Here is a 27,550-nt window from a genome sequence, read left to right as displayed (position 1 = left end):
TGCATGGTCACAATGGATGCAGGCTGGGTCACCCTGGACGGATCACCAGTCGATCACAAGGCTGTCACACAGAGACAGATAAGTCACTCCGAGGGTGTCATGTCACCTTCTTGATGTAACGTTGTGCTATAATTCACCATAAATGAAATTAAATTACATCAAGTTAAATTACAGAGACGGGTGTTCTTAAGATTTTTTTTACAGGTGTGACTTACACTCCATAATGACATTGCATTGTGTGATTTTCACATACTGTACTGTATACTGAATGACATTTTGCTCAAGTTTCAAAACAATGTAACAAATTAGTGGGGGGTATTTTTCCTGCCACCTTGTGGGAGTTGACGCACATTGCAGTCTTTGAGTAAACACAAGATGGCTGACATGTTCTAACTCTCCAGGTAGGCTACATAAACCTTTTCTTCAATTGACTGTTTAGTATAGCTGTAGGGCCTTTATAGTTTACTCTGAGATGCATGGATTGCACATCTTTTGGTAAAATTACTATGGTATGGTACGACATGGCGGCACGGTGGTCGACTGGTTAGCACGTCCGCCTCACAGTTCAGAGGTCGCGGGTTCGATCCCGGCTCCGGCCTCCCTGTGTGGAGTTTGCATGTTCTCCCCGTGCCTGCGTGGGTTTTCTCCGGGCACTCCGGTTTCCTCCCACATTCCAAAAACATGCTTGGTAAGTTGATTGGATACTCTAAATTGGCCCTAGGTGTGATTGTGAGTGTGGATGTTTGTCTCTGTGTGCCCTGCGATTGGCTGGCAACCAGTTCAGGGTGTCCCCCGCCTACTGCCCAAAGACAGCTGGGATAGGCTCCAGCACGCCCCGCGACCCTTGTGAGGAGAAGCAGTACAGATAATGGATGGATGGATGGATGGTACGACATTAAATTGTGCATATAAAGTTTAAACGCAAGATTGGCCAATTTATTGAGAAGTAGTTCTTTTATATTTGAGAACACGGTAACATTTTCTTTTAGTTTTAGATGTGACACATGATGAAGTATGTAGCCTACTTGTGCTAACAATCCACTTTTTGTAAACTGGTGCTTAAATCAACTTGTTAACCATTGTTGATCTGGTGACAATGGTCTTGGATGGTAAAAATACAGTGACAAAGTGAGGATCAATGTTAGATTTTCTTCCATTGTATTCCCTTCATATAATCCATGTGCGTGCATTTGTGCATGCATATGTGTGTATTTGTTTGGGGGGACAAAACACTAACAGCATCGCTTACAACAATACAAATATACGATGTTTTATTGAATAATATTCCAGAATAGCACATCTCCTTTCAATTCAGGTATAGGAGTTGTTGTAGAAATACACAAAGGTATGATGGAACATCAGGTTACTCGAGAGGGTAAATCGAGGGCTTGTGTCTGTAGATACTGAGCGGGAGTCATCCCCAGAGTTGTCAAACCACAGAGACATACATTGCAGGGGCAAAAAAATCATCTAGTAATTATTATTGCAGATCAAAGATTGCCATAGCAAATCCATTGAAGTTCAATCCCCTGCTGGATATTCATGTCCTTTATTTAAAACTGGTAAAAAGTTCCATTGCATATTGGTGGTTTTCATTCCAATGGAATTGTTTAAAAAAAAGAAAAAAAAGAAAGCCCATTTTTGTGGATTTATTTGGCTCTTTTGGAGTCCATTGTGTGTCTAAATCCGTAGGTGCCCGCTGATCCAGACCATCTCTCTTTGGCCAGTCAATGCCAATGCCCATGTTCCTTTATGGCTTTAAATCAGCTCTGTTCTTTCTCTGAAAACGTCCGTTTTTTGGAAGACAGGAAGATTGGCTTGAGAGTCAAACACCCAGAGTGTGGGGAGGAGGAAGGGGTGGTCAGAGAGAGAGAGAGAGAGAGAGGGAGAGAGGGAGAGAGGGAGAGAGGGAGAGAGAGAGAGAGAGAGAGAGAGAGAGAGAGAGAGAGGCAGAAAGTCAGAGAGAAAGAGAGAGAGTTTAAGTTATTGAAGCAAACTCTTTGGAAGACGTGCGTGACCAGAACTCTGAGCCCACAAAGGTCATTGTTGGTTTTGTCGGAGCACATGTGAGCTTTGGTCGTTTTTCCTCTCTCTGTTTTCACTTGAGTACATCTTTCACAAACATATATCTTAGTCACACAGTAAGATTCAGCTGGGATGAAGGTCACACAATTGGAAGGGGGGCTACATTTGTTGAAGATGTATCGGTGCAAACAAAAGACAAAACAGACCAAAAAGAGATAAGAGGAAGAACCACTCTGCCTTGTTTGAGGACTTTGCGTTGGAAATCAAACACGACTAATCAAACAAAAACAGACAACACATATTGAGAACTATAAACAGAACAGAAAGAACTTGACATAGTACACTATTCATATGTATAATCGACCTAGCATACATTTAGTATGATAGAACTCTGACACAGTCACATTTTTATAATAAAGCACACTGCTAAGTAGTTTATAAAGACCACATTTCTCCATTAGTTGTCAGAAATACTCAATTTAAAGAAAAAAAACAGCAAAAGTGCAAGTGTGAGATAAAGGCTGCTAAAATGTATTCTTTATAAAGATGGTTAATTTCAAGATATGAAGCTTGTGAAAATGAGTAGTTTTTACTATCATGGGCCATAATCCGTGCTCATATTCTCTTTTCCCACTGGAGTGAATAGAATTAGTGACTCATCCTTCTATTCGCATAAATTAGGAAGACAAAATGGAGCACACAACAAATCAATCAAAATAAATTGACATCCTTCTCAAACAGAATTATCATTTTCTCAATTGGATGATTGATTGACTTTCTACCCCAGTCAGTGGTTTTAAGATTTGTGAGTTTTAAAAAAGTGAGTTTGCATCGTCATCATACTGGCTGTTTCAAGTGCAAGTAAATGGCCTTTATGTTGTCATTGACAAACTATTCAGTGAGGGTGTGACAGATAATCTGATTACATGTCCATGTTGGTCTTTTTTTTTTTTTTTAAAGCATTGTAAAGCCAAAAAATAGAAGGCAGAAGATGTATCTCTCTGAGTAGCCGAGCATGTATAGCAGTGTGAATCAAAACAATTCTTGTGAGCCTGAAGTTTGTTTATTAGTTTGACATTGTAAAGGATTTAATCATTGTGATTAGTTTCAGCAATCTGGATCCCCTGGCGTTTAGTTGAAGTGCTTATTTAAACGACTTTTATTAGTGTCTCTTTGTTAGTGGAAAATGCAGTGATGATTTGTATTTACCACAGCGGTTTCAACATCCATCAACTCAATTGTTCCTCACAGCATCTTGTACAATGGGTTTAATATTTTTTTATTGTCTATAAGACTCACCAACGGTTGGTGGGTTGTCATCCTTTGAGACAGTAAGTTAATGTTTTAATGTTTCAAGCAATGTCCAGGGCTTGCATAGTCAATTACTCTACAAGGGATCCGAGTGGCGGGGGTGGTTTTTTGAACAATCTAGCCTCAATTTATATGTATATCCAAAAAGAGAGTGTGTCTGCTCATGCTGTTTTTAAGCAGAGGATAGAGTTAGTCAGGACAGGAGACATTTTCTAATTGCTCTGCAGAAACAAGAAAGTCTGTTTTCCACACACCTGGCCTCGTTGTGAACAAATGGATTTTGCTGCCTCTGCCAGACCTTCAAGTCATTTTTGCAACCATCACAAGTCTCTTGTTTATGTTTCATTGAATCTATCGATCATTGTTTCCCGTGCCCTTTGTTTCTCTCCGCCGCTTTGTCTTGTCTTGCCCAACTCTTAATTAGCGGCGCACATGCACACCTTTTACTAACTTGCATTTAAACATTTCTTGATTTGTTCCACATACTTGCAACTTACTGTTTTCATTTTTACTTCTAAACAAAGCCATTCTTTACTTCACATTCAATAGCAGTCTTTTTTTTCTTTTTCTAAACTTTCTTATTTCCTCCCTGTCTACATGTTGTATTTCTGTCTTGACAACTTGCGGGGGCATTCTTCAGCATTATGAGTATGGGCTTCTTTCAATACTTCATAAAGAGGATAGGGATATGAATGTGTGATATTTTTCAATATAAAAGATGCCATCTTTTTCAGGGTAACACTAAATAAACCTTTTCTATACTCCATACTCTTACTTGGATATCATACAATAATTAAAATTATTGCTATGCAGGGACACAGCAGGGACCGGCTTTTCCCTTTGAGGACACAATATCCCCTTGAAACTCTGGGAAAAAAATAGAGGACTTCATTAAAATATGTTACTCGTTTCATCCATAAACTCCCTGTCATAAATAACTCACAGTGCCAAGCATGCTCTTTGACTTCATTATCATATCTACATGCCTCATACATCCCTGGCAAACATCTTGCATACCTTACTGAAGAAATTCTACGTCAGGATTCCTCAAGGATCCATATGGCCGTATGTATGCATATGTATGTATTTTTTCTTCCTCTTTTTTACAATCTATCATTCAATACCAGACTTTGTATATAACAATTGCAAGGCCTCCAATTCACTTTCACCTTCTGTTATAATATTATATGCCCTAATTGCAACAAAATCTAGTAGACAATTACACAAAAACAATGTCAAATGCCACGGCCCAATATGCAAATGTATCGAATATATATATATATATATATATATATATATATATATATATATATATATATATATATACACACATACAGTATATATAATGCATAAAACATTATCTATTGCCACAGAAAGTCACTGGAATCTATTGCCATTTATTATTAGTGGAATAATGCAATAAGCTAAAACAAAACTAAACTAAACTAAAAAACATTCTGTCCACTGCTTTTTGTATACAACTTAACTCAATTTTTGTTAGGACCACCACAAAAATGTATGTATTTATTTATTTGTTTTGTGTGTGTTTGCGTGGCCATGATTATTATATTGCCATTTGCATCTCTCAGCATTGTGGTGTATGTTTGCTGGTGTTATCCAAGCACATGATGAAACAAAGTTGTAGCTCCGTTTTGTCCTTAGGTAGCTTGCGTGAGTGACAGCCCCTTTTGGAATTCCAGATTGACATGAGGTTATTGCATATTGTTTTAAAATGCTCTCTATTTTTTAGAGAGCCAAATAGAAAACTGGAAAAAAAAAGCATATTAGTGGATCACCTTCTGTGTGACTCACAAGTCGAGAGTTCATAAAATGCTGTTATTCTCCTACTGACAGCGTTGTGTTCATTCTGAATGACATGGTTAAGTTTACCTGCAGTATCTCTTTCCCTTGCACAGACAGCCATCCACAAGCATAAAGTGTATCCTTAGAGTCAAAGACGTCTATACACAAGGGTTACGGCACAGTCCCACCAAGACATCCACTCAGACAGCTACGTTTTTGAGGGTGATTCTTCCAAGGTGATTTGATAAAGCGAGCGGGTGGATAAGCTGCCAGACATCGTCAGAATAACAAGTGCTCCTGCTCTGAGGCTCCTCTGGCTTTGATGTTTGCCTTCAAACTCGGCTTTACTGTATGCTGACGGCAGATGCTGAGTGAAGTATACACCTCCGCTCGTTTTCAGATGACTAGGTTCTGAGCCACACTGAATTGAAAATATGACCCAGTTGTTCATGTGTAGCCTTTGAGCTAGCTCTCTAATGATAAGTGATCACCTGATGGGTAGAAAGGCTAGAAAGAGAATGTCACTTATTCTGTTTTTCTGTCTTTGACATTTTTTAAATTTCTTATTTGGGATGTATCCCCCGGTACCTTGATGTAGGCATATATTTTTTTGTCCCGGTCTTTAACCTTATTGATTTATGGCCCCAGTATGACTCTAATTTAAGACCTCATTGTTAGTATTTGGAAAATTAGTGAATGGTTTTATTGCGTATTAGTATCTGTTTTTACACAAAGCATTTCCATATTACTGAATACTGGGAAGTTACAGATTTTAATTTGTATCGTGGAATTAATTTTGGTTTCTTCAAAACAATGGCTAAGAAATATTGGTGGCTATTGAGTGGTTTACGGGGTCGTCTTTGTGATGTTCTGTCATCACTTTCTCCCAGATCCTCATCTTGCTCTGACCTGATTTGACCCAGGATTCCAGTTGACATCTCGACTCTGAGCCGTTTCATCTCTTGTTGAGCTTTAGTTGACCTTGATGATTAGCCGAGCTGGTTGGCAGATGGTGTGGGGAAAGCCGGCAGGGCGTCACAGCCACCAACTTTAGGGATCAAGAGTGGGCTTGCGGGTGAGGATTATGAAGTCGAGACTGCTTTGTAAATATGTGAATGGTGAATATCATACTGCAATAGAGCAAATGCTGCATAGGCAAGGGAGAAAAGACAAAACTGGTATAGTGACAATGACGCATGACGATGACAGAGAAATGAAGGAGCGTGTATATCAAGAAATTCAAAGGGTCTGAGTTGGAGACAAACATTGGGATGTGGGAGGGGTGAAAGTTGTTATGGCCAGGGTCCAGGTCTGTCATTCTGTGGTGACAACTCCTCTCTCATCCTGCTGTCTGCTGATGGACTGCTCACCCTTCATCCCTCAGCATCTTATAGTGCACTTTTGGAATCGTGAACCATGAGGGACATTCACCCAGCCATCCTCGGTGCATGATGGGTGACTTTGTTCCAAGTGTCACTGTTGCCCTCTGACCCACCCTCTGTCTCCTGTGCTATGAGGCATCAGCCTTGGGAGCTTCTTTTCGTCCATTTTTTAAGGACGGGGAATCTGATGTTTTGGTTGTCTTCCGTGGAGGACTCACAGGCTCACTCGTGAGCTCATGTAGCGATGGCTCCTTATACATTGCAACTGTAAAGCAAAGAAATATCCATTATAATTACTGGCGAGCATATTAACATTGTTGTTATACATTTAAATATAAAATAGGGATGGGCATTAAAAATTCACGAATCAGTTTTGAGCATTTTGGTCATTAGATACAATTTTCTTTCATCTGTAGCTTGTGTGCATGCAAGCATGCTCGCATGTCTTCTTTGCCGGTTCAGCAGCTTGTTCTTTGGGTCACTAGACAAGCACTCCACAGAATAGGCTCACAAAAACGTTCTTTTTCGTCCATTCAAATCACACTGTAGCCTCTATCTGCATTTTGCAGAATGCCTTGCCATCAGTGTTTTTTCACCATGATTTATCGCCGGCCTTTGGTCAGTATGTCAACATCTCATGGAATATCATTTTCATTTGACATATCTAAAATCAGTATTAAAAATGGGAAGTACAAATTCATCTATTTTCTGATCAGTAATTCTTTAAGGCTCATAACAATGGAAACTGACCCTCAATAACTTTAGGCAGAAAGTGTGCGGCTCCTTTGTTCTTCTTTACACGGTTACCCTTCATGACCTGGCCATCACGGTTGATACCAATATACCAAGCGCGACCAGACTGGGTCTGCCGATAGAGCATTGAGGAGTATGTGACGTAGTAGTTCTCAAACACACTCTCCTTGAACTTACACTCTGGGGTGAAGTGATCCTAGAAATAAACATGAAAAGGGAGAATGGGTCAGAGGTACATTCACATTACTATTGCAAGGGAAGCAAAATTATATGCAATTGTCATGAGAGCGTAGAGGCATCACATGGGTCTTTGAACATGTAAAAAGAAAGCATGTTTGAGAGCATGGACATCCTTATCCTTGGGGTATAAAAACATGAGCATTCATGGGAAACAACATTAACATCTCTTCTAATCATTTACACATTCCACAGGGAAAAGAAGATGAAAAGCACAGCAGTCATAATATTGACAACAATGGACACACATTGATTCATCCAAATAAAGAATTATTGTCTGGATCCAAAGGAACAGGATTATATACAATTCTACAAAAGAAACAGCCCGATCTGACAAAATTTGACTGAACTATGGAAGTTTGAATTTTGACCTCCATCGCTGCCAAACAAAGAAGTCTGCATGACATTTGAATTTGTCTTAGGGGAAGAACAACTTCAAGACGTTTTATAATTGACAGTAATAGCACACAAACAACCCAAAAAAAAACCTAGCCAATAAAAGCATAACCTCTGTGGTGGAGGTCCTCAAATACATAATGTAATAATAATACAAAGGAATGATGACTTAATGAAAATGTAATGTCTTGTTTAGTTATCTTTGGTTCAGAAACGACTGTAATATTGCAATATCCTGTCACCGATTAGTAGTGTTTTGTAACACTCAAGGCAGGTCTTACGATACTTCCAGGGATCATTTCTGTAGATCTTGACTTCAGAAATTGGTCTCGAGATCGGTTTCAAGACCAGATTTTGAAGCTCAGGATCTTGTCTAGAACTCGACTTCCAAAAGTCTTGTCTCAGTCCCTGAGCTGCCTGACTCTGAATTTTCTGGCATCTTGGATGATCTGTCAGTGAAGCATAGCTTGCTAAATCTTTATAACCATATTAAAATCAAAAGAGCAAAACTCGAATCAAATCCTTCCATTTAGCCAATCGTTACACATGATTTCCCCTCAAAGCCCCAAACTCACACCACACCGTTCCCCTTTGGCTGTGTTCTCGGACAACTGAACCTTGTATAATGTTGACTGGTGATGTTAAGCAATCGAGACAGATATACATCTCCTTTAGTCTCTATCAGTCTTGTCAGGGTCCTTCTCCTGTCAGACAGCAAAGCCAATCTGGTGAATTGATTAATCACCATCAGCATTGCAGAAACGGCTGAGTGGTGACTTTCTCCGAGACTTTGAGGAGAAGGACAAGAGCTAGAGGACCACCACTTGGCATAAACAGAATTCAGCGAAGAGCCAAAGGTAGATAGAGATGGTATACAAGACCTCCAGTTTCACACTTATCATAGATCATCACCTTTCTCCTTCTCCGGGGGGAATCATCCTTTAGCTGACAAGGCAATTCAGGACTTTGTGACCTTTCTCTATCCACTCTGCTGCTCCGAGAGTTTATGCCCATTTAACGCTTGCTCCCTGACCAGAGCAAAACAAGCCCTGGCTCTTAATTCAACCAACTTTACCACTACTATGACCACCACAGCATGGAGCTATTTTAGGATCCTCTGACAGGTTTTGATACCCTCTGCTTTGGCTAATGCAAAGAGGAGGGATCGATAGGTGATGTGCTTCATTCATTATTAATCAGATCAGAGAGCAGAGGGCAGGAGGTGTCTGAAACAAAAAAAAAAGGGAAAGATAGGAGAGTAACTAAAAAAAGAGTTTAAGATAAGAACGCGGCAAAAAAAATCGGCAGTCTTTTTACATCTCCCCTAAGACCAAAAATAGGAATTTTTGTCTGACAAACCCTGTGCCCCTTGATCTGACAAAAACAGCCCTGTGTATAAAGAAACCATCATTCCAACAAAATGCCCTTCAGTTTAATCTCGGAAACACCAGGGATAACCCCTCTTGCAAGTAATCCCCTTAATTACCCTTCATAATCACTTCGCTGAAAATAACCAAACTATAGAAACCACATCAGCTGCCTTTCATTCATGTAATCTCCAAAGCAATATTGGTCATTATTTGATGAAAACCAAAATCCAGGCACGACTATGCAATCATTATTCAGTAAGATGATTTTTCATGGCCATTTAGCACAAAGGTTGAAGTCGTTGTCATGTTATTACATCTATTTTTGAAACCCCCTTGAAGTAACCTCTGGATCCAAGCAGAAAACAGAAACCAACCAGCGGGTACTTACTTCCTCACCAAATTAAACCATGTGGACCGATTATTGCTGAGGCCGTGTTGTTGTTGTTATTGTTATAAAAAAACAGTGCACATTTATAAAAGGGAACAGAGACCATCCCTAGGTCTGAATGTCAATTCCTTTATCGTTGTATATGTATTTGTCGGTTAAATAAAAATGTTTCAACTTCCATAACTGATTGCCATACATTGCCTCCCTCATATGTCCCATGCCAAAATGAATGTAAATGAAATCAGATGAGAGAGGTACAATGTGGCATCCGTGCTGAGAATGCTCAAGATGGGAAGAAACCATTTTATGATGCAGGAATGCACCCACCTCCTCATCCCCACCAATACACAACCTTCCTTTCTGATTACATCTCTCCTACCTCCTTGAGAAATCTAAACTCTCCTTGCCATCATAGACCGGTGCTTGCTTTTATACCTCCAAACAGGACAAGTAAAGTGTTAAAAATACTTAACCTCACCAGGCAAAATTTGAAATGTGATAGTCATAGTGCATATATCGGTAGTTAAGATGTAAAGAAGATAGAATGAAAATCAATCAGTAATCTAAAATGTCTTATTTGCGCTTGTGTCCTCATGTGTGTAATTAGAAGCGATGCCTTGCAAATGTAGACGTGCTTCTAGAATTCTCAACATGTTCCTAACTGCATATCCGACATGCAATTATTTGCATTCTCCTTTTTAGACAGCAGGGGTCACAGTGTCATACAAGCTCCCTTTGCCTATTGACTATCCCATCAGCTCCCAGGTTCCATTGAAAGCATGAGTTTACCCAGCCTCAGAAACATCACATTCACCATATTTCCATAATATTACTGCTGCAAAGCGACCTCACATAAAACCCATGAAATGGAAATCAAACATTCACAGCATTATTCTTTATCACACAAACAGACGTGCGCGCATAAAAATGCACAGAAAAGGATGCAAAGCCAGCAGCAGTGCATGTTGCTGATGTTGTTTTGGAGCCAGATGCTCTTTGGCGCACCATGTTACATAAGTCAATAGGACATGGATGTGCATATTAAAAGAGGTTTAACAGCACGTGCCACTGTCAATACTGTCTGGTACCATATATGGCCGGTTTAAAGCTTTATGGTTACATATATAAAACAGCAGAGCTTGGCATTCCGGCTATGTGACGGACCTTTCCGTCTATCCGTCACTGATGGACGCCTGTTTTGCTAACAGTTGACGAATGACAGGAACAATTTTTAAAATAGACAGACACGGAAAGCCCTTTATTAAGTCCGCCATCTGTCTGCAGTCTGTCATTGGTCTCTTTTTCGCGGCAAGGCTTTGATGGCCGAGGCGAGTGCGGGGAGGAAAAGGGGAGGACTCATGCTGGATTCAAAGTGCTGTTTTAGCCACGCCCCAAAAAATCAGGAAAATGTAAATGGTGGGAACCAGTTAAATGTTATATGTCCAATTGATTAAATTATTACGATTTTTGAAGTCATTTCAAACAACTTTCTCTTTTCATTCTGATAAAATGCTTGCTCTATTCACAATAGAAAAGGTGGTATTCACTGTATGAGGGGATGCAGACATTTTAGCAAAAAAAACACTTGTTTGAAGAAGAAATGTGTCCTAATGTTGTTTTCACTCTCTTGGGATTCTTTTGAATGTAAACGCAAAGCACAGCAGAGCATAGCCTTTGAGCAGAAATATGCAGAGAACTGTGCCATTCTACCTTCAGTCCCTTCCTGCACCATTAAATCTGTGTGTTAGACACACTTGAGAGGAAAATATGGGGTCATAAAATCAAATATGCATGATATTACAGCAAAAGACAGGTGTTCAGTTGTAAAGCACCTATTTTGCACATACGAGTGTGTGTGTGCACATATGCAAATGTGTGTTTCTCCAAAATAAATGTGGGCTGCACTACAGCTATTGACTGCAGCAGAGGAAATCCCCACTCTGTTCACAGAGGAAAAGCATAATAAGCAGTGCAGCTCAGAGGATAATAAGAGCTTGTGCATTTGCCATATTCCACATGATTTTGCACATAATTGTTCTCCTTTCTTTCTCCAAAGCCAACACATATAAAAAAAAAACCTTGTCTGGTACCTCAATTTTATGCATCCATCAATATTTTCCCTCATCCAGATTTTTTTTATTTTCGGTTTAGTAAGTACAAAATGAAGCTCAAAAATTAAAAAATGTCTAATAAAAAAACTACCGGTATATGGCCTTATATGATGAAGTAAGTAAAAAGTAAAATAGTTAAATGTGCTATCCCACAGTTTGTGGACAGATGGCCGTACCCTGGCCTGATTACTGCCAGATTGTTTAAATCCACAATTTATTTGATTGTCTACCGGTCAGTCAGAGTAAAGTACTTTACTTTGTCCCGTAGCCTATCAAAGATCTCAAACAGAAACACATTGTGCCCCGATCCAAAGAGATTCAAGAAAAAATGAGAAATAAGAGGATTTTGGTAGCGTAATTAGATTTTTAAAAATGGACAGATAGGGCCACTAAGGTCAATGAGAGAAAAAGAAAATGTAATGTTGAAGACAGTGTGCAGTTCTATATGGAAATCCAAGCCTTTTTAAATGAGACAGGTAGGCCAAGTCAATTGCTGATCAATTAAAAAAAAAAGTTTATACTCTTAATGAATATTAAGGATAATAATTACATCCTTATTTTATATAATTATTTTTAATTCATTCATTTCTAATGAATTATTAAAACACTTATTTAATAAAACAAAGAAATTTGTAATATATTTTCCTAATCAATAACATTAGTTTTGCAATTTCACCGGTTATTCACTGAGATAAAAGAATAAAGAAAAAGTGAATGAATAGATTTATAGATTTGAACTATCAAATATATGCCACAATGCACATGCACAGTATGAAAAAAAAATAGGCTAATATGAAAATAATTAACAGTTTCTCTCCAAAAATCAAGTCTTAATTCATTGCGAAAAAAGGCCAATTCTAAACATGTAACTGACAATTGGTAGAATTAACCTCTAAATCCAAAACGACAGTAGTGATAAAGGCCTTCGGTGTATTCCGTCTCTTAATGTGATTACACAAAGAATCGCTTATCAGTAATCACTAAAAAGCTTTGGACTGATCGGGATCATGCATTGCAGCGCGTCAAGCTTACCTCCAAATCACAAACCCATGCAGCAATATTTTGAGCTTTCACAGACTGATCTGCGCAGCATACTTACAGAAGTATAGAGGTATCCGTCACTATTCATGGCAAGATACAGCCCCGTCTTTGCACCCTGGATTGCCACAATCCGCAGTCCCACCGGAATTAGGTTAAACTGCGCTAAATTGGATAAAACAGTTTAGGGAAGTTAGAAAAGGAGAGGAAATAGAAAGTCAGACAACTCTGAATTCAAATTACAAACTCATACAGATAAAAACGTCTCCATTCTCTTTCTAAATTGCCGCAGTCTTGGAGGCTGCAGTCTCTCTACTGCATGCTACATCTCCCATTTTGCCCAAATGCTGTGACCTCTCAGAGTTTATGTTGCAGCAAACTCTACACCGTGTCACCTTCACTAAGCTTAACACACCCTCTAAAACTGGATAATAGCGGGATGCTCTATCTCAGCAAATGGGGCTTGGAGCAGAGCTAAAAGTGGATAGTTAGACATATCGCCCGAGCAGTGCACTGCTTCAAAGCTAAGTAGAAAACTACTATACGTATGTGGATTTTTTTTTTTACAAACTGGCTGAATCAACTGCTACTGCCGTGTGAATATACGCTTTTGTGTGGAGGGTCAAACCTCCAAATTCAATTATAGCTGCATGATAAATTGCATAATTTGGGCCTGAAAAGATAAAATTGGACTTCTAGAGGTTAGGATAACAGTCACATAATGTCCGCAGCAGGAATTAGAATTATCAACATTGTAGCTATGAAGGTAATAGGCTTCCCTCCGATGTGTGATTGAGTGAAATGCCATAACAGATTGAACAGAACCATATACACACACTTACAAAACAAGCTGCTCTCATCTCTTGTACTGTCCATGGTGCCGTCTGGCTGCATCTGTAGGTAGTATCCATGTTGGCTATACAGGCGGGATACAATGCCTTTCAGTTGTGGCTCTGCAAAAAACACAAGGGAACAGATCTATTAGATCATTTATAAAGTTAAAGCGTCCTTCCAAGTCAGTATACTTTCAGATAAATCTAACTGCAGTAACTGAAAAGACACACTCTCACATTGCTCAACTTCGTTTTGTTTCCCACCTTTAGCATGCTAAGAAATTAGCGATGAGAATAGCCGTGGCAAATAAACATCAGCATGTCAGCATTATTGCGAGCATGTTAACAAGCTGACATAAACATTTTGCCTGTTTGTGCCCTGCAGAATCACTCGCAGAGCTATGCTCTCACTTTCTGATAAACTAAACTCAATCAGCTTATCCTACAGAAATGTAATCTTTTGGCGAGTGAAAATATACGTTTAAGAGTTGTTCTCTCTAGAGAAGTCTCATTATAAACAGTTGTTCACTAGCATAAACGCTTAAGTTTCAGTGAATCTCAGTTTTTTGTTAATGAAAGATTTACCCAATGTGCGTTTAGCACTTGAACCCAAAACCTTTGTAAGGACACAATACCTGTATAACACCAGGTGATTAATAATGCATTTTCTTTTAGCCATCGTATTAATGCAATCGTTTGCTATTACATGCAGTTTTGGCTGTTGCTGGAGTCATCAGAGGCTAAATTTAGAGATTGAGTTGGAGAGTTAGCAACATAAAAGATGCAATCAGGAACCTGGGTGGTGGAGAACAGGAAGGGGCGGGGGTGAAACGAGTGAATGCTTAATGAGCAAAAGCCCCACAGCTCATTTTAATTTAAGAAACAGACATAACCTCACCTCCTGTTTCTTGGTAATTCAAACAGTGAGGAGAACCCTGCAGGTCCACTGTGACTCATCTCATTTTTTTCACTGCTCACACTTCCTAATCTCACCATTCCTTTTCAATGTATGTCTAATGAGCGAGGTGAACATGAATGAAGGCGCAGGACCAAGGAGTCTTGTGGATGTTCCTCTTCCGCCAAACTCCGCCTATGCCTTCACACACAGCCCCCAGGGAGTGTCCTGGTAAACTGCGCAATATGTCTGTCTTCTGGTGACTGGCACAGGGAGCTAGAAAGTGGCATGATGCTGATGCAGTGATGAGATCTGGATTACTGTTTCCCTCAGGAAGTGTTCCAGGGTCGGAGCATCAGTGAAATTGTGACCTATTCCCGTCGTTACATGCGTGCTGCAGAAGCATTTGCCATCTAATGACTTTCACATCTGCTTGTTCAATAAAATACGCTGTCTTCTTTGACCCTCCCCTGTTTGTGCATTTGATAATTCTTTTAAATAAAATACTGTACTTTATTTGAACCTCCAACTACATTTAGAAGTGGAACTTTCGTTCAACTGGCATTCCTTCGCTGCTGTCAGTACGTTGGTGTGCATTCGGAAATTCACTCCCTAACACCACTCTGAAAGTTTGTGTGTCGTTTGAGGCAAAGCACACTACCATTCCGAATGCAGCCTATGTTATAAACCAATCAGCAGCTCGTGCTTGAGATGTCTCCATCTGTACTGCCTGACGCACTGGACTCCGGCACCCCTTTTTTTGGGGCACTCCGAATAAATGAACAGTTTGGGTGCGAGTCCAAGTTGTGCTGTTATTAGTCACGCTTTTTGTTAAATAAATTTCACCCAAAAACTGTGACTTATACTTCAGAGCGACTTAAATACATTTTTTTTCTTCTTCATGATGCATTTTTTGACTGGTGCAATGTATACTACAGAGTGACTTATAGTATGAAAAATATGGTTAGTATGAAAATAAACAATGAATTTGGCTTTAGTAGTGATTGGAGGGGCAGCAAATTGGCATAGTAGTTTGCAAGTCTGTGTTGCAGTCAGTGTAATTGGGAGTTTAGTATCTTGCTCCAGATCTATAACAGTGATGATGGAGAACATGTCTTGAGACAGCCAACCAATCCAGAGTGTACCGTTGGCTGGGATCAGCTCCAGCTCACCTGTGACCCTAATGAGGAGAAGCGAGATAGATAATGGACGTATAAGTAATTGTGATAGCAGGGATCTTTAGTAGGTAGACCTCTACGTACAGAGGCCCAGATTCACCAGACTCTAGTCTAGTCATTACTGTAGTGAATGTATTTACATATACACAGACTAATAATCACGTACATTGAATTGTTTATTTAGAGAAACTTTTTGAGCAGAACAGTGTGTGGAAAGCAGGCCGGCAAGCAGTGAAGAAAGTGAAAGTTCAGGGTACACAGATCATGTGATTCAAAATAACTGCAAAAAAAGTGGTCTTTTTGCTTTTTTTTTTTTCATTAATAATAGTTCGCATTGATTACACCTGAATTCTTTGCTGGTGAGTGCAGTGGCCGGCTGCTGGCTAAAAAAACGGAAGCAGAGCGCAGAGTGTGGAAAACAAGCAAGTGCCCTAAGTTAAAAAACAAAAGCTTTTTAACTCGCAGATGGAGCAGTTCACTCTGTGCTAGATTGACACATTGCCATATACACTATAAACACCCTCAAAGGTACGCACTTCTTCATGGAGCAATCACGTAAATGCCGCATTTCCGAAGTTTGCAATGTTGCTAATCTGTTATGACAGTTTTTTAAACATTTTTTATCAATGTTTATTGTGCCTTTACTTCACTTTAGCAAAGCTACCACTGGTTTATTTAAGTACTTACCAACTTGTTTTTCAGTCCTTCCGGGACGCTAACCAATTGTATCCAGTAACTATTACATGTCTCTTGCAAGAATACAATATCCTTATGTAAGGCTCCTTTTTCAAAAAATGTCCAACTCCAGCTTTCATGCTTTGTGTCCTGCTTACTGGCATACCACCCTACCGCTCCCAAAAGTCCCAGAGAAGTGTACGCACTGACGGAAAGTAACATGTTGTGACAGGAGTCTACCTCCCGTTGGATTAGCAAAACACGTATTTGTTTACATGAGCAGAAACTCTGTGTTTCTGTCACAGTGATGCAAATATAGCCTGTGTTGCACCACATACTGCAGGTAGAAGACAGGATAACTATCTAGAAAAGAAAGTGACTGTTCTGTTTTTTGGGTATTACAGATGCGTTCAAACAGCACACACAAAAGCATCCACGCTTGCTCCCTTTGCAAGGAAACTTAAAGTCAAATATTTTTTCTATTGCACAATAACAGCTTTGGCTGGCAAGCACTCTCGGGTGTGCCCCGCCATTTGCCCAAAGAGTGTCACAATATAGAATATTCATTTGATACTTTCTGTTGAGATGAGCATGTCCTTATGGCTTAGCACATTCTCACACCAACAATTAAGTCCCGCAATAGTAGAAATTAGAGGTGGGCATTCCGTCAGACTGAAAGAATGGTCCGTCGGTCTGACGGAATGCCCGACGCCAGTTTTGGTGATGATTTTTGGGGGACCAACTGACAGACCAACGGACCTCTGCCGGACTAACTGACTGACTTAAATGACGGACTGACTGTCTGATTGTCGGACTGGCGATTACAGTTCAGTTTGTCACAAAAAATAACGGACTGACGAATGACGGACGGGTACCCTGTCCACTGACGGATGACGAATTACGAACCAGCAAAATTTTGTAAAATGCCCACCTCTGGTTGAAATTATCGTTCCACCATATACCTGGACATACCTGTCGTCTCATCTATAATTACTGAAAGTAAAATAATTTTGATCTTTTAAACAAGTTCTCTTACTTTTTTATGTATCTTACCAGACTCACCGGATTCATCATTCATTGTTGTTTCAAAGAGCTTTCACTTTAAAATGACAAGACTAAAGAAATCAGGGCTGTATGTCTGTCTCATCTTACCAGTCATTTTTGTTTTGTTTTGTACAATGTTTGATTCGGTTGCAGCAGCATGTTAGCTTTCACCACATGCATGTAACTTGTCAAACTTTAGATAAATATGCCCGAAGCACATTCTGCTGCCCTGGACCGTGGATATTTCCCATGCAAGGGCTGTGCATGATGTCGTTCATCACTCACAGAACCCATGTGGGCTTGAGTGACAGAAAACATTAGCTGATCCAGGTCAGTGGAGTGTGGGTCACAAAAGAGGACTCCCTGTCTGTTTGTGTACATCACTGGCAGAAGTGGTACCCACAACATGTCGACTCATCAGCAGACCCGTTTCCCTAGTGACCTTCATCGCGTATAAACGGGGACAACAATAGCAGATGACAGGTAGAAAACCACCTGAGTCGCGGTTGTGTTTCAGTGCAAATGCTTTATAAGTTTCACCGTGACAAAAATATCTCAGCAACAAACACTAGACAAGTAAACAGATGATTGAGAATGTTTTGTTTATCAAACTGAGCATGTCTTAAACCCCAGTAGTAGCCATTTCACGGTCTACACATGCAGGGACGCCCCTCATCAATTTACATTCAACACCAATAATGATATTGGAAACCCCATGGGAGGAATGATGCCTTGTCCTAATAGTACCACCATTCACCAAGCAATTAGATGTGTGTCTGTATAAATGAGTTCAATGCGCATTAGAAGCCAAGGCAATCACTTCATGCATCACTGCAGCCATCAAGGACGTTTAAACCTTTATCTGCGTTGTAATTGCTCTGAAAAATAAGCACTAGTTGAGGTTTATCACTAATCGGCGTTGGGTATGTGTTAGTTATCATTGCACTAATGTATTTATCCGGCTTGATTCGGACTCAGTATGTTGCTTGCTAATACCTTGATAGCTGAGTTTCTATTGAGAGGGCTGTAGGTAATTACAAGGAGCTGCATGACTGAGCAGCCAAGGACATTTGATCGTCGACTCTGACCGAATCAAACAATGGGGGTTTTCCTTGACTTATATTTTCAAGACTTACAGTTTCTTACCTCCCTGGCTATTATGTCTCTGTTACGCACTTCTTGCTCCATATGTGCACCTGTACAGAAACCAAATACATCCTTCAAATATGTTTCCTTTTATTTCCTGAGTTTATTATAACAACTTGACAAGATCACAGTCCTCTGCCAAGACTGAATTATCCTCCAGCTCTCCTTCCTATAGAACATATGTCACTGTCTTATCATTTTAGAATCGTTGCCAAACAGCACATTTTACATTTGGTTTTGTTTCACACCTGTTGAAATAGTCGTTTCAGGAGCTCTGCCCCGATCAAGAAAAGAAAGCTACATGCCGGGAGAGGGTCTTAAGAACAGATTGGCACAGAAAGGGCGGAGAGCTTCTATTTTACGTTTGAGCCAAACATCATCTGAGCTAATGAGTGAGAGACAATGTTTCACTTTGCGCTCAGATTCCTTTGAATATAAATGTGTAGACACGTTTATTTGCTAATTTCCTTCAAATTTCAAACTGCATGTTATGCTAAGCAATCACATCCCATTTGAACATTGTCAAGGGATATATTATTGTAGTTGAGTCAGATGTTTTTATTATGTTTTTATTTGCATTCATAAACTATTCATATAAGTGCACCCCAGCCACGTTACATAACTCATTTGAGATGGTCATTTGAGAGCCTTCTTTCGCGACTTCTAAGTTCCTTCTTCCTTGTCTTCTCGTCAGCTACATCTTCACTGTCGTTCTTTTGTTGGAGGTAAGTTCAGTCTGTCCCTGTCAGGTTTAATCAAAGCGCCCACTGATTCCACTTAGCAAGTATGTGTGGGAGGTTAAGGTGCTACCTTCAGGACGACAGGAAACAAACGGATGCTCGCTGCACACACATCCTTCAGCTGCCTCACTTTTAAATACGACTTAAGAGCTTTGTCAACAGCTTCTCCACAGCTAAATATCAAGCCCACTCTAAATTCAGAAAGAGACAGACAATCCGCTCATGTCCATTGCCTTTTTTTTCCCCGCAAGTGATGAGAAGCTTCTGCAATCAAGAGACGAGGAGTTAGATAAGCCATGAAATGAAAGTAAATGCATAAATAAAACCCGTAATCTTATGCAGATTTCCACTTTTCTTAAGAAACCCCTCAAAGATTAGGCTTGGAAACTTTATTACTTTTCTTAGATCTTATCTGATGAATTTGAAAGGATGGAATAGATTACGGAGTTTTAACATAATCACTTGTGTCATTTCACACCATTTGGTTCCAGATATTTTGATCCTTCTGATGTTCAGAGTTGAAGTTCAGAGTTCAAACACATTGATGATTGTTGTTGTTGGCCCTTGTCACACAAGTCGCAGATGTGTCATGGTAATAGTCTTCTTTGCTGGAATCCGCGTCGCTTTGTCATGCTCCTATGAGACTAATGTGGCCTTTGTTCCTCCACATATTTCCACCAAGTTTAATATCCACAGTACGCCCAATTTTTGGAGAATAAAATAAAATGTAACAACAGAAACAACTCTCTAGACAGAAAAAAAAAGATACAAGTGAAAAGTTCATGTTGAAGGGAGCTTTCTGCAGTGACAGTTAATATCCAGCCCAATGGTTTCCTATCTCACATTTTCTGTGCGGCAGGCTGATTCACAGCTCTTTTCACTTCCACCCACCTTCCCTTTAATCTCCTCTGCTATCTCGCCTTACTCCTCTTCCTGCATGTTTGATTACCCCCTTTATCTGTCTTTTTGCGCAGCGTTCCCATCCAGCCCCACTTAGAAACACAATTTTTCTCTCACATCGCTAAGATCTTGACTTTTCTCCTATTAGTATCTGTTTACCTTTGCCAGACTCCTCCCCCTCCCTCCCCGTCTCGTCCGCTTTCCCTCTGCCTTGCTCTGACCCCTGTCACAGTCAGTAAAGTTCTGATGAGAAGCTACCCAACACTGCATCGTCTGATCAGGTGTTGTCGAGTAAGCGACTTTGCCCGGCCCTGATCTCTAGGGGTCAGTTTAATGCCATCCTCGACTGGAGCTCTCCTTGTAACTCGGTCTGTTGCTCCCCAGCCGTGGCCTAACATTTGTGCTCAAACCGTCCGCAGATACTTACTCAACTGCATTGCTCCTTCTTGCAAACAGCCGCAGCAATGCAAACAAAAACAAAAAAAGACTTTAAACTGTATTTGCGCAGTTTTAATTTTGATGACTCAGCACTTGTCAGATATACAATATTTGACTGATAGTAACAATGGCTTTCAAGACAAGCCATCATCATGTCTCTAATACTACCTCTAAAAACAGCAAATTTTCCGTTTGCACAAAATATCAACCGGGGAAAATGTGTGGTTGGAAAAAAAATGTGTGTGTGTGTGTGTATATATATATATATATATATATATATATATATATATATATATATATATATATATATATATATATATATATATATATATATATATATGAGAAAATACTTTGGTTTGCTCAATTATAGCGACAACTCTCCCCCTCTTAAAAAAGATAAGAGAGTTTCAGATTAGAGAGGAGATGAAATAATCCACAGAGCCCCTGGTTGTTTTGTGGAAATGCAGCTCTACTTATAGCCCGTGCAAGTGGGAAACTATTATGTGTGCAAATGACATGCAGTTGAGTTGTATAAATGTAGAAGATTAATCTTTCATCAGTTTTCCCACCCACGGGATATTGTAAAGTCAACATATCATGTCAACATGCAATTTATTGTCAGGGACTTTGACTCCAGCATTGTTGGCCCAAACTGTATGAAATAAAGTACAGTAGACTGAACACTAATGATTAAATTACTATCAGATCTGTGCTGCAGTACGCAAATGGTAAAAAGGCCTCTCCTCTACCTGTTTAGTATATTTGTTGCAAAAAACTAGAGTTGTGTATATAGTTAAAAAAGGTTTCTTGCTTATTGATTTGTATAGATTCTACATACATCCATGCTACCCCAAGACATCAAGTTGGATGAAAATCATCCTTGGTGTAATCGTGCTGCAAATGCATGGAAGCGCCAACCTACTTTCAAGTCAAGCAACTTTTGCAGGTAAAGCACTCCCAGCTCTCCATGTCAAATAATAATAATACCAGGTCAATATCAGGCACATAAAGTATTTATCTCGTTAGTCCATGTGGACAGAGAATTTCAGTTCAGTGACAACATTTTCGGTCAAAACACGTGATTACATTGGAAATTGGAATTCCCTCAAGTTTTGGTGTGAATGCTGTCACAAGCTGTTGTTGGGACAAAATGTGAAAGGAAGGAATAAAATCAGCACTGATTTCATACATCGCAGCATATCATATCAATTCCCAGATACCGTGAAATATTATGTTTCCTGGGGCTATGAGCCGAACACCATTGAAGGCTTGTAAGTGGATTGAAGCGATGCCAAGGCATAATTTCCACATAATTTCTTTTTTGGCTGTGATATCACCTTTGATCTTCTTGTCGGAAAACATCCAATATTTTGACCTCAATACTCTTTGGACTAAGAATTATTTACATAGATTATGCCATGAATGAGATGCCCTTTCTTTAGTCAGCTCTTGATTTCAGCAGCGTTGTTTTGGCCATGGCAATGAATCAGAAACGTATATTTTTCATGCACAATAGCATAATGCTTGCTTTTCTGTGCCATGAATTCCTTGAAATTGTTTTATATATGTCTATGTACTGTATTGTATATATATTGAATATACAAAAAAAATAGGCTTGAAAAGCCCTTTCACGTGCACCTGTGATGCACATATATTTGCAGGTCCTCCATACGATATTTAAATCCATCCATGTTCTATAGCACTTGTCCTCATTAGAGTCGCAGGGAAACTGGAGCCTATCCCAGCTGACTTTGGGTAGAGGTGGGGTACACCCTGGACTAGTCTTCTGCAGCCAATTACAGTATTAGTATTCCTAAAAATTCTATACAAGTGCATTTCCACAATCCTCCGTCGAAGAATTTGCATGTCACACAGAGCAGCATTTCTTAGACAGCATGCGAGGAAGCTGAGCAGTGTTTCATGCAATCAAAATGATAATAACAAATGTGGGTAAGAAAAAGCAACCTCTACATCCCCATTTCACCTTTTTGCCACTGCAGCCTCAGATATGTTGCAAATCTGGCAGCCTTATGTGAACAAGCTACTGTTTGTTAAGTTCTTGACCAGGCTACACAAAATAAATAAAGAGCGCAATGACCACTAAGCTTCAATCTTGCAGTGTGTTACCATTAAGGCTGCGTGGGCGATCGTTGATTCAGAAGTAAAATGCTGTTTGAAGTTGAGCAGACGTATGTTAGTGTGTTGCAGAATAATAGAAAGTGCTCATCATAATTGCTCATCATGCTCCACATTAACTCTGCTTAGAAACAGCTTTTGGCTCTGCAGGCAAACAAACACTCAAACCTTCACTGTCTTCTCCAATCAACTGTGGCAGTATGTGGCCTCTTCATGGTGGATGTTCAGTAACATGTCTAGAACTTGCATTGTGAAATTTAGACATAGCTACTTACTGTGGCTCAGTAAAGCAAAACAATTCCCCTCATGAATGGAAACATCAACATGGGAGAATTATAATAATAGAACTACGTGTTAGTTTCTCTCTCAACTTGATGGAAAAGTGTCCTTTAAAAAGCAATTACTGAGGGCATACAGTACACAGGGGTGTTGAGATGAAAGCGACAAAGCGAAATATGGATTTAGTGAGTCATTTATATGAATACCGGTAGTTATAAAAAGGTAGAATATAACCACTGTTATTTGTATTTGGTAGCATTTTTATCTTTTCCATTGATACTCTGCAGAGCATAATGTATCATTCAGGGACTCGCGCTTTCAAAGTGAAAGACGATCAAGGAATCTGAATCTCACAGCTTACATTTTTTCCTGTTGAGCTTGTTTAGCGCTTGTGAATATCAGAGGTGAGCATTCCGTCAGTCCGTCACTGACGGATGCCCGGTCTGCTGACGATTAAATGATGGGACACTTTATAATAATGACGTATTTAGCACTGACGGAAGTGGATTTTCGTCCGTCAGAGTAATCGTCACTAAACCGATTTGCTGACGTCTTTTTGGGGGGACCGACTGATGGACCAACGGACATCTGACAGACTGACTGATGAACTACCTGACAGACAGACTGACGGACTACCCAAATGACGATTACAATTCAGTTCGTCATTAAAAATAAAGATCTGACGAATGACGGACGGGTAACCAGGCCACTGACGGATGACGAAGCAAAATTTAGTAAAATGCCCACCTCTGGTGACAAAGCGTCACGGATTGGGAAATTTTACATTAACTTTGACATCTGAAGATTAACTGAAAGCTCCTATTATTATTACCATTATTGAGTAACTGAGGAGTGTCTTAAATGTGACAGTTTCGATATAAAACCAGATCAAAACAATTGTTTTGCCCATCCGTTTATATGACAGCATGTTGAATAGGAAAAACATCAACTTTAGAAAAAAAATCACAAAAGTGAGGATGTGTGGGTACTGAGTACAACATGTAATTTCATGAATGTCAGTAGACAGGACTGATGTGTGCGGGTGTATGCGTGCGTGCGTGCGCGTGTGTGTGTGTGTGTGTGTGTGTGGCTCAAGATAATAGCTTGATAAAGCTACTCCAGCAAAGTGTACATTTTCTGCGACCAGAGGCGACACAGTACTCCCATAAATTCTCAAGTCAAACATGCTGCTGGACAATAGAGGGAGGACAAGCAGCTGGTGCGCATGCGGCGTATGCAAATCTTAGTATCCTCTGGCACTTTTTCTGCTCATTGTGAATTCAGCAGAACTTTTCACAAATGCCAAGAACAAAAACTCCTATTTTTATGACATTGTTCTCATGCAAATGTACCCTAAATCCAAGCAAATAGTTTGAAAAAAAAAACGTTTTTGTTAATCATGCAAATGAAATGAACAACTCTGCATGTAATCTCATGAGTCATCCAAACAGAACATTCAATCACATCTCTCTTTACTCATGCATCATTTCATTCAAAATTAATCATTCTTTTTCAAAGCTGTTTTGCATCAGCAACTTTTGCTTATGTCGGATACACCAAGAACATTAGGTACACTTGTACAACCTTATGACATCGGACACAAGAGCTATATTATGTATTTGGCCTTTACATATACAATAAACTTCATTTTAAATATACTTTCATTATTGAGGTTGTTGTTTGCAATGGTGTGGAATTACATTGCATCATATTGAGATCTGCTTCTAATGTTTTTCATTCCTCATGTTGCCAAAAATATTAGGAAGAGCTTCGTATGATACATGAATGAATTGCAAACTACATCCACAATCGCTAACTTTTCATTTTCGTAAATTGTCAAAACAAACACAAATTTCGGTTGAGTTTTGCTGTCGGGAATTAGATTTCATTCCCACTTTAGTAGCTTCACAAGGGCTACCTTGTAAATGTGAGACGGTATATATTTTCATGTATATAAATCCTGAAAGACTTCATTGATCCAATGCAGATCCTTTATTTATGCTAGGAACAAAATAGAATTGAATTTACCGGGGGGCAAAACACTCATATTTTTTCACGATCTATATAAACCAAGTTCATGGCGAATAGGGGCAAATAAAATGCCACATAAAATGTTAATGTTATGCACAGTAGATTAGTTTTATGGTGGCAATGACTCACCTGGTCTCTTCTCGTTGCGACCTTTGCGACCCCCACACAGTCTTACTTTGGAGATGAGAACCAGGATCTGTTTCTGGCACAAGGACTTGTTGCTCTTTGGACAGGGCTTACGCTTGTTGGCTACCGGTCGATTGGTTTGGTCGTCCTTGACTGCCCGTTTCTGTCTAATGAGTGAGCTAGCAAGAGCTGCCATCTTCCCACCCCCCTCTCAACTTTGGGAGGGGGGTGTCTTCCTTCCCAGTGCCCCTTTTGCCGCTGTGGCTTTTGCTTTGCGCAAAATCTGGAGTAGGACAAAAGGTTGGAGAGAAGCCCCCACAGGGGAACCCTAAATGGGTTAACAGGGAACCGTTTAGTCGGAGGGTTCCCTTGGAGATGGAAGAACTGGGAGGGATGCAAGTTCACCTGCAGTCCAATGTACACTCTCCACACTGACACTAATATGCCATAGAAGGAACAGTCACATTTTGATCATATTAAGCAAGGATGGCTTTGGAAAAGGGTGAAGATGCTTTTCTTCCCACATCTTTAACACCGATCCCTCCATAGACAAGTTCAAAACCTGATGTTGACAAAAACTAGTCCTACTTTCAAGCATTACAAAAAATGATTCCACATATAAAAAGACTTTCACTCCGGAAAAGTGAAATCATTTTTAATGCTAGGAAGCTATTAAGGAAGCAAGAAAAACCAACGTGTTTGTCACCATTTGTGCAGTCCACGGAGGAACTTTGCCTCCCATTTAAACGCGGCAGCCTCCAACAATGATGTGGGAGTCCGAGCGGTAATCCGGCGGATTTAAATCCAGAGGTAGAACAGCAGGCAGCACGCTGACGACGCTTGTGGGAACAGTGAAGAGACATGGACTCAGATAGACAGAAACTCCTCTTCTGCCTCTGGATGGCATTGCTCTGTTCCCACAGTCCTCACCGATTTCCCTCACCCCCGGCTCCCCCTCTCCCTGCTTTCCCCGCTTCCTCCACCCCCTCATCCAAAGTCAGCGAGTGGTTTTGAGAGGATGTGTGTGTGAATTCCGGCAGCCACCATCAGTAGAGGTGACATTCATGAGTGTGAGAGAGAGAGAGAGAGAGAGAGAGAGAGAGAGAGAGGGAGAGAGAGACAGAGACAGAGAGAGAGAGACAGAGGGGGGGGGGGGGGGATTTGGTGTAGGGAGTGAGAAGCTACGATATGTGAGAATGAGATTGTCTGGCATAAAAAACAACAGTTAAGTGACCAATTCACAAACTCACAGCTTTGAAGAGGCTGCTGGTTGTCTGTTTGTTAATGGGGGGGTGGGGGTGGATCATTGTTGAGGAGAACTGATGGCGAAAGGAACAGATTGTGGCAGTTGACCATCTCTTCTGGAAAAACAACATCACCATGTGCAACATTTCTACTGCATGCACATACACACACGCATGCATTCATACACATGCACACACGCGTATACACACATGCATCAGTGTTCTGTAGTGCAGTATTCCCTGCTGCTGCGTCTCTGTCAGAATTCTGCTCCCACAGCAACAACCTCCTAATCAAGTCATTATTGCTGCTCTACTTGTGATTTATTTCATTCATCTCGAAATCCAAAATTAAAGCAATACAGAAATATATTGATTCATATATGTTATATACATATACTGGCAACAGACCCGTCGCCACAGCCCAGTCTTTAAGAGGGGCACATGAAATGCATAGGCAGGACCAATTTTTAATACCCTACAGACAGAGCTTACTTTGCTCTATATATTTGGATATATTAGCGTAGCATTGCCGCTCCCAGTCGATAGTCTTTAATGGCGACCTTTGCAGCAACCACTGGCAACTATTATCATGGGCAGCATTTACAGTACAAACACCATCTTCGGTACATCGACTCCGCAGCTGTATTGGATGTGGCAAAGTGAAGCGATTTGTGAAGATGCTTCGTTCACTTGCTATTTGGAGATGTGTCATCAAGCAAGAACTCGAAACCTTTAAACCAGACATACTAAACCTTTGCTTTTGATTGTACTATGTCATTCTAATTCAATTTTACAAATATTCTTTGCCGATTTTTATGGTTAATACAATGGCCACATCCAATATGGCGGATGCGCTGACATATTGCTTTGAACGGGCCACCTGGTTCAATGGGTGTCAAATTAAATCACAAAAGAAAATGAACATTGATCTTCATTTTAGATGTCTAAGGCATTTGTGGTTTCTTTTCTGAAACATGTTCTTTAGTTGCCGATACTAATGTAGCAGGTCACTCCTAACTTGCCATAGAGTGATTGAGTCAGGGTCAGTCCAAGCGCGTAATATAGGAAACT

The 27,550-nt window shown here is 40.1% G+C and overlaps 2 protein-coding genes across 3 annotated transcripts in view; one reads left to right on the top strand and one right to left on the bottom strand.

Moving 5' to 3' along the window:
- The first annotated feature begins 347 nt into the window (after window positions 1-347).
- The window catches only part of nlgn2b (neuroligin 2b), a 109,813-nt gene continuing 82,610 nt past the window's right edge, over window positions 348-27,550 (top strand). The window contains exons 1-2 of the mRNA XM_086013500.1: window positions 348-401; window positions 21,491-21,609. The gene's annotated coding sequence lies outside the window, so the exon portion shown is untranslated. The remainder of the gene's footprint in view (window positions 402-21,490; window positions 21,610-27,550) is intronic.
- fgf11b (fibroblast growth factor 11b) lies at window positions 1,246-26,182 on the bottom strand. 2 transcript variants are annotated; one of them, XM_086013501.1, is made up of 6 exons: window positions 25,239-26,182; window positions 20,653-20,670; window positions 13,657-13,767; window positions 12,876-12,979; window positions 7,272-7,470; window positions 1,246-6,786 (listed from the first exon to the last, which is right to left on the bottom strand). In XM_086013501.1, the coding sequence occupies exons 1-6, from the start codon at window positions 25,429-25,431 to the stop codon at window positions 6,650-6,652; spliced, it is 762 nt and encodes a 253-aa protein (XP_085869627.1). In that variant the 5' UTR covers window positions 25,432-26,182; the 3' UTR covers window positions 1,246-6,649. The 2 variants fall into 2 exon arrangements, with proteins under 2 accessions (XP_085869627.1, XP_085869628.1); XM_086013502.1 differs by lacking the exon at window positions 20,653-20,670.

The sequence above is a fragment of the Filicampus tigris genome, chromosome 17, assembly GCF_054856515.1.
Source record: "Filicampus tigris isolate MCC_2025a chromosome 17, RoL_Ftig_1.0, whole genome shotgun sequence".
Taxonomy (NCBI): domain Eukaryota; kingdom Metazoa; phylum Chordata; class Actinopteri; order Syngnathiformes; family Syngnathidae; genus Filicampus; species Filicampus tigris.
This window is presented reverse-complemented; position numbering and strand designations above follow the sequence as displayed.

Bases quoted from the DNA above. Each gene is read 5' to 3' on its own strand.
- fgf11b (XM_086013501.1), bottom strand. From the start codon at position 25,431: ATGGCAGCTCTTGCTAGCTCACTCATTAGACAGAAACGGGCAGTCAAG. The intron at 12,980-13,656 runs GTAAGTGTGTGT...TATCCAATTTAG, and splicing joins AGATGAGAGCAGCTTGTTTT to CGCAGTTTAACCTAATTCCG. The intron at 6,787-7,271 runs GTCAGTTTCCAT...TTTGCTTTACAG, and splicing joins TCTGCCTAAAGTTATTGAGG to TTGCAATGTATAAGGAGCCA.